The sequence below is a fragment of the Strongylocentrotus purpuratus genome, unplaced genomic scaffold (genome assembly GCF_000002235.5).
Source record: "Strongylocentrotus purpuratus isolate Spur 01 unplaced genomic scaffold, Spur_5.0 spur5_scaffold_13, whole genome shotgun sequence".
Taxonomy (NCBI): Eukaryota; Metazoa; Echinodermata; class Echinoidea; order Camarodonta; family Strongylocentrotidae; genus Strongylocentrotus; species Strongylocentrotus purpuratus.
Window position 1 is genome coordinate 22,054,597 of NW_022145598.1, and position 10,841 is coordinate 22,065,437.

The following is a 10,841-nucleotide window of genomic DNA, read 5'->3' on the forward strand; positions in this document are numbered from 1 at the left end:
TTTAATAATCGCAATTTATTTGATATCATTTTTTTTTTCTTTGAAAATGCTGTGCCTTTCAAATTTTCAACTGACTGCTACAAAAGTTTGATGTTGTTGCTTCATTTTGACTTTATTATGTTCAATTTTATTGTTATAGTGACAAAGTTATTGATATAGTTATACTGTATCATTTTATTAGTAATATCATCATCATCATCCTCCTCATCATTATCTCTATTGTCATCCTCCTCCTCCTCCTCATCATCATCATAATAGGTCATCATTTGTCCCTGAAGTTTGAATAGATTAGCGTTCACTTGAGCACACTTGTGATGTGATGTGATAACGAGACTTGATGTTATCCTGTGTACAATGCTATAAATTAAAACCTTTTTTTCAAATTCACAGCTTCATCAGCTATTCAACGTGGCCCACAACATGAGAATGAATGTCCAGAAAGAGAAGAGCATGGATTATATACTAAAGGTAAGCGCAATAAACCCAACAAGTCTGAAACTTCTAGTATGATCGATCATATCTCTCTTGTCATGACATTATCATCACTATGTTTTAATAGTATTGTTAGAAACCATTCATGTAGCCATATCTGTGTCTATTGCTTCTCAAAGTTAATGATCTTCAGCAAGAATTAAATGGATTCTTCATTTGTACTATTCCATACTTAGTCACCTTTACACCTTTATAAAAGAAAAATATTGTTGTTTGTTGCCAATTTGAAGGGCAATGTGCAATAAACTTAGCCCTAAACATAAATCCTGTCCTTAAATGTATAACTGATAAGCTCCTGGATGTCGGTAAAACTTGTATAAATCCTGTCTTATACCATTTGTGATTAATCTAGGATAAGTCTGATGATGTAAGAAGCCAGCGCGAGAACCTAAAAAAATTAGAGCTAAAATTTATCCTCGAAAAGAAAATAGTGGTATTGTTGTAGGAAACCAATATAGAGACATCTTGCCATGTAAGTTAGCCGTTTAATTTGTTTTAAACTTGCCCTGTTCAATACTCGAACTCGAGGACATTCTCGATTTTCAAGGAAAGATCTCGTCTACACATAAGGAAATGCTTTTCAGCAACAGAGTGGTGTAGTCTCCCTCAAGAAATAGTTGACTCAAACTCCATCGATATCTTCAAGATGAGAATGGATAAGCACTGGTGGTCTGATTGATTCAAGTTAAGTTAATTTAAAATGATCATAACAGTCCCAACCCTGCGCATGTACAAATAAGTTAACTCTAGAACATAACCAACCCTGAAAAAGGGACCGAGGATTACAGGATCTACCTCTCCTAGTATCATGATGATGATGTCTAATATTGTCTTCCATTGGTTTAGGGTAAGGTTGTATCTCTGATGTTCTACGAGGCAAGCACTAGGACCTCATGCTCCTTCTTGGCAGCCATGCAGCGTCTCGGAGGTAGCGTGATCAACTTCAACGAGAGTACCTCGTCTCACAAGAAAGGAGAATCAATGTCAGGTATGTTATTGCATGTGATGTATTCACTAATGTATGTACAAATGTAAAGTTAGACAAATTAGGCCTGAGTAATGTTGGGAATTTTATAAACCGAGTCCTGACGACCTTGCACCAATCAGGAACCGGTGTCCCGATATCAGCTAGCAGAATCTTTCACTTGCCTCTATAAATAGCACATATCATCATCGTACATACTTGTTGTTGTTTTAGTTTTAATGGTGTGTATCATTCATTTATGAATATTTACGCTGAGCTACATACATTAGTCTATGTTCAGTCTGTATCTGTTTGCGGTGAGCTAAACTACTCGACAAAACTAGTCATTATCGTTGATTCAATCATACTAATATGTACGTTTATATCGCAGGTTCTCATAAATTTCTTTGACAGTCCAGATGTAATTTCCATGAAAGCTTAACAGTCATTCATGTACCGTTACATCAAATGAAGTAGAACAATGCACTATTAATTCCTGGAAAGCCAGACGGAACTCAAACATTATTCAACTTTGTTTCAGACTTGGACAATATACTCCTAAAATATGATAATTTTGAACTGATTGTGATAAAATTACTTAACCATTAATCAAATATATTTTTGTTAACAGATACCGTGCAGATGATGGCCAGCTATGCCGATGTGATAGTCCTACGTCACCCTGAGCCCGGGGCTGTCGAGGCGGCCTCTAAGGCCTGTCGCAAGCCCATCATCAATGCCGGTGATGGGGTTGGAGAGCATCCTACCCAAGCCCTGCTGGATGTCTTCACCATAAGAGAGGAGATCGGTACCGTCAATGGAATGACGGTAAGATGGTCGACCTTCTCAAATTGGCATTAAAAATCTTTAACGAATTAAAGGGAGTGTAGCCTGACGAGACTACGTTTCTTTCCCGTGGCCTGACTGAGGGCCAATCATCAGTTTCACAAAAGCTGACCGTGTAGAGATTATTAAAGTCACTGACTACCGCTAATCAAGTCCATTTGTTAAGTTCAGTTGTCCAAAATAAGACGTAGATGGCGTTAATCATTATTTGCCAAGCTACACTCCCTTTAAGAAGAAAAATTTCTCTGATGGATTAAATGAACATGGTTTTCTAATTCAAATTGGCAACACTGAAATCGTCCTATTAAAGGTAATGACACTTTTCCATCAAAATCTGTATTTGCATTGAAACTGATAATTGAATATTACAAGAAAAGAAATTAAATGACTTTGATTCTACAGTTTATTGCCAAGTTAAAATCATTTGATACCTTTAAAGTTAAAGATAAGGAGGAGGAGGAATTGAATATATGCATTCCATATTGCAAGGGATATGCCAATATACAAATTCTTCAGGATTTTATTTTTAAACAATCATGCCATTTAATGAAAGGCAACAGATACTGACTCATTTTTGTATAACAATTGTTGAAATTATTGTGTTATTTGATTCATTAACAACTGTTTGTTTTACTCACCGTATGCCATACAGATCACAATGGTGGGCGATCTGAAGCACGGTCGCACCGTCCACTCTCTGGCCAGACTCTTGACCCTTTATCGGGTCAATCTTCGCTACGTCTCGCCGGACAGTCTCAAGATGCCGGCTAAGGTCAGAGAGTATGTCCAGAGCAGAGGCATCCCACAGGTCAGTCTCACTCGTAGATGATTCCAAAGGACTAAGGTAGTCGTGAGAATCTCAATGGTTCTTGAGGCAACTTGTAGTAAACTTCTCGTTGAACCAAGGAGTTTTAAAAGATGGAGTCATATCTAGCTCATTCCCTTTTGTATTCATATTTTATTATCTGTTGTTAACGAGATTTCTTTATTCAAAATATCATAACTCAAGCTTTCAAATGATGTTGACGACATCGTACCTCGGACATTTAAGGTAACAGCACACCTGTCAACTAATTGAGTAGGTTATTCCCTGAGAGAAATTCTTAAAACTTTTCTTATGTGCCAACATTCATTTATGATAACTGTTTATGAGCATTTAAAGTGCAATTTCAACGACAACAAAAATACATGATGGTTTTCACTCTTATCCTTATTTAGGAGGAATTCAGCAGCATTGAAGAGGCTTTGCCAGAAACAGATGTGTTATACATGACCAGGATCCAGAGAGAAAGATTTGAAAGCGTCGAAGACTACGACAAGGTATGATATGCTTTATGTTTGACCCAAGCCATGGTTGTTGTTTTTTCTTTCTTTTCTTTTCTTTTCTCTTTAAAGCCGGTCTACACTAGTTTATCCAGGAGGGATTAGACCTCCCTGCAAGGTCACTGACAGATGATTGTCTCATCAAATCAGCTCTCGATTAATATAAGAAAACAGGGATCATAGGGGACCAACAGTCACCGATTATACATTATTGCTATATAGATGGCGCAATTAGCTATAAGTAGTGCAGTGGGGCTTTAAAAATGAAAGTAGTATACATAAACAGTAGCTGTCGAGAGGTGATTGTTATTACATGTACAGCTTGACTTCTCCCGATACAATCATGCATGTAAACTTTCTCTTATTATTGGTCCAATTTATTTCAAACTTTCGCTATTCTGATTCTCTCTGATTTTTCTGCTGTCATTCAAATGAACTTATAACAACAGTTGGATTGGCCTTTAATTGCTCACTCTATTTCCACAATGCAAGGGCTGTCTCACAAAATGACCAAAGCTGAATTTTCCTTTCCTAATTCCCTTTCCACAATACCTCTGCTCTGGGCAGTTCATCAAGCGTTCTCACACAGGCCTCATTTATGTTTGATGTCGTTTACTCTCTCTTTTTTCCCGCTAGGTCTCTGGTCAATTCATCTTGACCCCTCACACGATGACCAAGGCCAAAGCAAAGATGGTGGTCCTTCACCCTCTTCCCAGGGTTAATGAAATCAGGTACGTTCAAATCAACTATCAACTAGGGGCACCAGTACAACAATTTTAACAGGGGGTGTGTGGGATCAAATCTGCCCAAGTTTTCTTGAAATCAAGTTCAACAGTAAAAGTGATTTTTTTTTTTCTTTTTTTTTTAAATCTTAGAGGTGAAACATTTCCTCATTTCATCTGCTGCAATTCAACATAGAACTATGTTCTTTTGTCTTTCAAAAGAAGATATCTCCTAATCTGCCAACTGGTATGAAAATGTTTCTTATAATGGATGAAGTGAGTTTGATGTGGGAGCAGTGTCACATTCTGTCAATTCCAGCTGTAAATGGAATTCTGAGTATAACTAGCAAAATGTACTTTTCTACTTTAATATCTCTGCAATGGAGAGATATATAAAACTTGAACTTTGTATTTTAGATTGTAACAAATTCTTGTCCATATCCGTTTCTTGCAGTCCTGCTGTTGATACGGACCCTCGTGCAGCGTACTTCAGACAAGCGGAATGTGGCATGTACGTCAGGATGGCTCTCCTGGCCATGGTACTAGGCAAAGCATAGATCACATGTGGTCTTTGACAGTGTCAACAAAGTCTTTTGCAGCATCAAGATGGTCTTGTGACAGGGTCAGTGGGTCTATGACGTTGTCTACATGGAGTTTTACAGTATCAGTGTGTTTTTGACAGGACAGGCAAACCTGTCTTAGTGGCCCCCTGTTTATAATGGTCACCTTTATTATGTTCTTCTGGGGAAAAAATAATTTTATGTGTTGCAGAACCTGTATATGAAGGCCACCTGTCTATAGTGGTCAGTTTGCATTTTCCCCTTGGGTGGCCTCAATAGGCAGGTTTGACTGTATCTATGTTGCCTTTAACAATGTCAGTATGGTTTTGGGCAAGGTATTAGTTGCTTTTTGACAGTAGCTGTATGGCCTTGCCAAGTAGCATCGCTGTTTTTGACAGTGTCAATGTTTTCTTTGACAATGTCATCATCTGTTTGGAGCCAGCAGGGCATTAAACCATGTGCTTTAACCCTATTTAGCCCGGGCTATTTTGAAACTGCATAGCCCAGGGGGGGGCTTCTCAGGCCCCCCCCTGTGATCTCGGCCGTGAAACGCCCGATCGCCGCGAAAATTTGCATACATGTCAAGTGAAGTGTATAGAATACTATGGTAATTTCAATTTTTTTGAAAAATTCACTCATTTGCATATTTATGGTAATTTATGCAAATAAGGTCATTAAATTCACATTTTTGCCCATAAATCAGACATTATTCATATTTAAGCATTCTTTCTCACTACATATATTTGTTAGACCATTTGGAATAATAATACAACACAAAAATTTGAAAAACCAGGGTTATTCCTTATGTTATCTATTGTTTTGATAATTTCTTATGTATTTCTTTGTTTTTTTAACTTATGTATTTTATTGTTTTTGTTGTTTTATTTCATTTCCAACTATAATTCAACTATTTTGACCCCAAAATAAACACCTAAAATCTAAACAAGACCAAATAACCAATGTTTTACCTCTTTATTTGAAAAATGAGATTTCCATATGTTTTGTACACAAATCACAAAAATGAGCGATTTTCGGGCTGACATGCGAAGACAAAAGGACACGTGACTTTGTAATGGTAGGTCCGATTTTCGAAAAATTTCTTTCAAAAGTTGCGCAAGACTCGAAAGAAAAAAGTCACAAAATTTCAGTGCAAGATTTTCTTGCGTTAAAAAATTATCGCGAAAAATGTCGAGGGGGGGGCTTCTCAAGCCCCCCCCCGGGCTAAATAGGGTTAACACAGACTTACAGCCCTTCTTGATCTGTGCAGACAATGTAGCCTTTGGTATTGTAAATGATGTCTTTGACAGTGTCAATATCGTCATTTGGCATCGTCAGTGAAGCCTTTGGCAGTATCATTGTTGTCATTGGCAGTGAAAATGCAGCCTTAGGCAGTGTCTGTATGGTCTTCGGAGTGTCAATATGGCTATTGGCAGTGTATGTAAGGTCCTTTGATAGTTCAAATAAACATTCTGCATGCATGTCTATGTATTCCAAATCATTCAGTATTTTCTTTTGTCAATCCTTTTTTTAGCTTCTTGAAGAAGAATCCGGTCAGTAGTATTCATGTTGTTCATGTTAAAAACAAATTTGTTATCCAAAATGTGTAACATTTACAACGGTTAGTATTAGATACTTAAATATCTACTAAACATAATTGCATTTCATCATATGTGTAACATTTACAACGGTTAGTATTAGATACTTTTTCTATATTTCAGAAAATCAACAATATCTGCTAAACATAATTGCAGGTCATCTTTTGTTGTTTCGGCATAACAAGCAATCAGGTATTCCCCCGGCCCCCCCACTCAGTGTTATTTAGGGTACGCATATGCTCGTTCCCTCTTTTTGAAAGCACCCCCTATCTGAGGACTGCCAACATTTCCGAACCCCCCTTTTGCGGGCTTTTTGCAGGCTTTTCCTGCCTTGGAGACCCCCCTAAATTCGGAATAATTTCTCAGGAGTCCAAAGAGATGAGAGAAAAAAAAGAAAAAAACACCCCCTTTTTAAAGAAATCTCCGGGTAAAAAGTGAAATACACCCCTTTTTTTACGATTCTCGGGCCGGACTTTGTCGCACGAAAAGTACCCCTTTACCAGACATTTTGGCAACACGCATGCGGTCATTCCGACCCCGGAGTTGGGGGGCCGGGGGTATTCCATATGTAATGAATGTTGGCTCTATAAGAGTTTTGGTAAAGTTTATGACTATGCCTAATTACACCTTGTTTAAATCATGTTCAATGGACAATCTTAAATCTGTAAAACAAAGGGCAACTGTGTGAGATTTCTTGATGATTTTTTTTCAAATTAGGACTACTCTATAACCAAAATAAAATGGAACCTGATATTGTGGATTTTAAAAATTCCTTGTCAATCTGATCCACATGTATATTTTTTGCAAGTTTCATGGGAAGAACAGTTGCTGGCTTTTTTCAGTGCAAGTGAAAAAAATCCAGCAAAACATGTTTCATTGAGTGTATTTATACATTATCGCACAAACCAAGAGGAATCCTTGATTTTTCACTCCATTCCTAAGTTTTTAATACACCTTGAAAAGTGCTACAATTATTGTAAGCAATGTTCTTTGGAGCATACTTTAAGTATTCTTTCTTTGAGACAATATTATGTCTTATGATGTACGAATCATTCTTTTGGGTGATTGGTCTTTTCCAAGTACTATCTATCTCATCATCCATTATGTTACACGACTCAGGGGGTATTCGAGATGAGACCAAATTCACTCTCTTATTTGTTAGATGGGCCAAAGTGATGCATTGAATACTTAATAGAAGGATGCCGAGTGAATTTTTCTGTGATTCATTCACTGGAGAATTTGCTTTTGACTTTTTCATTTTGTTTTTTCTCCAGTTTTCTGTGATGTATGAGGTTGTGAGAAAAGCACAATATTTGTAATGGATTAAGAGGACTTAAGAGGATTAAGACGAGACAAACAACAAAGTGCATTTATGAAATAAAGTGGAATAGATGTTAAGAATATTTACTTTATTATTGGCTGAAATTGAAATAGTCATTGTTCCCTGTTACTGTATTTGAACGATGACACCAAACGATATCAGACACAAGGAAAATTATGAATATTGACTAGAAATTACTAGTGAGTCGTTGTTTTGTACATAAATACCATTCATCAAGATGGACTGAATTTCCTTATTACACTACATAGCAAAGTAAAAATCACATTTGATCAATTCAAGTTAAAATGAAATATTGTGTTGACAAATTTGTTCATGAAATGTAATGAATCTTTATCATGATGTCTGCAAGTTTCTCATTTGGTGAAACACTGCCAGATGGTGCCTTTTTCACTCAGTTGATAATCTGTGTGTGGCATCTATGTTTTTTTTCAGCTGATTATGTGCGTGGAAATATAAAAAAATTGAAATAAAAACTTATTTAGAAAAGTACTTGTAAGATGCATGGCTTTGTTGGACATACTATAGGCTCTGTAATGTAACAATCAGCCTACAATTGCTGGTAGAATCTATTGTACATTTTTTTCCTACAATTAATTGTACTTTACAATGAATTGTATATATCTGTAACACTAAACTAATTTGTAAGTTAATATTCATAGTAAAATCATAAATTGAAAGGGATACAGTCGATTATAACTCTTTCTGTTACAGGGTATTGGTTACGTTATGACATTTGAAAATCTTTGTTTGCGTATACTATATATTTTTTTGAAAAAGAAATTGACATGAAAATGCACAAAGCACTAAAACTAAAATGTGTACCTATATTATGTATTTTCAGAGCACCCTTAAGTTGTAACAGTTGGTGGAGGGTTTGTATAGATGTTTGAATTTTTCTGGGTGCACAATTTGTGAAGAAGGTGCAAAAAACAAAGAAAATGTTGCTTAATCGTTATCTGCTTTTGTTTGAATCTTCTGATCAATTTGCTTCCATCACATAATGTGTTCCATGTTCATATTTGTGGTGCAAATTTTGTGATACAGATGTATCTATTTTATATATTTTTTAAAGATTTTTCCTAATTGGATAAAAAAAAGTAGCAGCTTATTTTCTGTATATGAAATATGAGAACTCTAAAATAAAATGTATCTGTTAAGTTTATTAATAGAAAAATTGTTGATTTGAAAGTATTGTAGAAATCTAGCATTGGTTTGAAAATGAAATAAATACTGTACATTCATGTAATATCCCATTTGCTCCCACTATACCGACAATAGACTGAACAAAAATTAAATTTCTATAAATGGCGAAGAGTCAGTTAATTTGGGGATGGGATTGATCAAGGTATATATCATGCTTCTGAATCTAAAGTGCTTTGAGACGTTTTTTTTTTAAAAAGCGCTATGTAAATCAAAGATCAGTATTGTCATTGTCTCTGCTACCTCTAACGAATTACATTGAACAGAAACTGTCAACCGGATAAATAAGTCTGATAACACTTTCTGATGGAGTTGGACAAACATGACCAACGGTATATGACCAACGTACATTACATGTATATGTGCAAAGATGGTGCGTACACGGCAAAACACGTTTCTTCCATTTGGTGGTGCATTCGTATTATAGCTCTCAGATTACACTTTTTGATGGAGTTGGACAAACATGAGCAACCATATACAAATGTATATACACGTACATTACATGTATATGTGCAAAGATGGTGCGTACACGGCGTAACACGTTTCTTCCATTTGGTGGTGCATTCGTATTATACATGTAGCTCTCAGAAGAGGCTGTCAAATTTTCAAGCAAAGTAAAATATTTGTATTACATTGTAAATGTGAAAGGGCCCATCAATTATTCAAATTGGATGATAAAGTATTAGCATGACAAAAATGTGAATATAATTTGATATGTACATGTATTTCATTTGTGATGAGGGTACAACTATCTGTACAACAGTGATTTACACACAAAAGGCACGTCTTCATCATCTCGAGATTGCCCAATTGCCCGCTATTTCTGATTTGGGATATAATCCCGAGGTTAGAAGTCGCGAGTCTTCGGTCTGGTGAGGACGCAGCGGACAAATAGCTGGATATTTTGCCAAATAGTGGGATATTTTGCAAACTATCCCAAGATATCTTGGGATGACAATCACGACCAAATATCCCGCTAATTGCTACTTCGGTCTGAAATTAGCTGGATAGTTTGCGATCGGGATAGTTCAAATAGCTGGATATTTGGCAATCTCAAGATAGTAAGGACAGGCCTATTGTAACCAACCCTAACCCTAAATGGTAAAAAGTTGTAAAATGTCTATTACTACTCGCACAATATCACAATGTACTGTCACATACATTCAATAAAATATTCTATGTCACATTAGAATTTTGACAATCTAGTGTTTGTATGTGTAAAGCATTTGATTAAGTTAATGTTTATGAATTATGTAAGTACATGTAGAAAATCCATCTACCCTACTTGAACCAACACTACAGAGGCAACTGTCATTTGAAGAAGAAAAAATGTGAAATTTGTCAAAATTAATGGGGGGAACAAAGCAAAACAAAATAGAACAGGAGAATTTTTAAGCGTGTTTCACATTGTATTAAGAATTTCAACATTAGTTGACTGTATTTTTCATTGTGAAAAATATAGGTAATTTGACATGCTTTCTATCGGCACAGAAGAGCAGAAACATGGGTTTGAAATGTAAAAATAAGGGAAGTGAGGCAGAATAAGAGAAGACAAAAACTGCAGTTCTTAGTTTTCTTGAACTCATTTATTCAGAAATGTTCATACATGGCAATTTTTGCATATAAACTTGAAGGAAACACAGAGCAACAGCATAGAACAAAATGAAAGATCAAAAAGCCAATACAATTCACTGTACAATATAAAGATTAATGCATGTACTGTACATCCATATTTGTTTTTTTGGCAGGAATATATAAATGCTTGAAGTCTGAAACGTGTCATTCACTTATCCCGCT

General features: G+C 35.9%; 1 protein-coding gene and 1 long non-coding RNA gene across 2 annotated transcripts in view; one reads left to right on the top strand and one right to left on the bottom strand.

Moving 5' to 3' along the window:
- Window positions 1-5,369, top strand: part of LOC580997 (CAD protein) — a 49,030-nt gene extending 43,661 nt beyond the window's left edge. Inside the window, exons 33-39 of the mRNA XM_030983159.1 lie at window positions 391-468; window positions 1,339-1,480; window positions 2,088-2,284; window positions 2,955-3,110; window positions 3,521-3,622; window positions 4,262-4,356; window positions 4,802-5,369. Of these exons, the coding sequence (XP_030839019.1) occupies window positions 391-468; window positions 1,339-1,480; window positions 2,088-2,284; window positions 2,955-3,110; window positions 3,521-3,622; window positions 4,262-4,356; window positions 4,802-4,904 (873 nt within the window). The 3' untranslated portion in view covers window positions 4,905-5,369. The remainder of the gene's footprint in view (window positions 1-390; window positions 469-1,338; window positions 1,481-2,087; window positions 2,285-2,954; window positions 3,111-3,520; window positions 3,623-4,261; window positions 4,357-4,801) is intronic.
- Window positions 5,319-6,215, bottom strand: LOC115923049. The gene is made up of 2 exons (XR_004063742.1): window positions 6,146-6,215; window positions 5,319-5,376 (listed from the first exon to the last, which is right to left on the bottom strand). It is a non-coding gene; the product is annotated as an uncharacterized LOC115923049 (long non-coding RNA).
- Window positions 6,216-10,841: the final 4,626 nt, after the last annotated feature.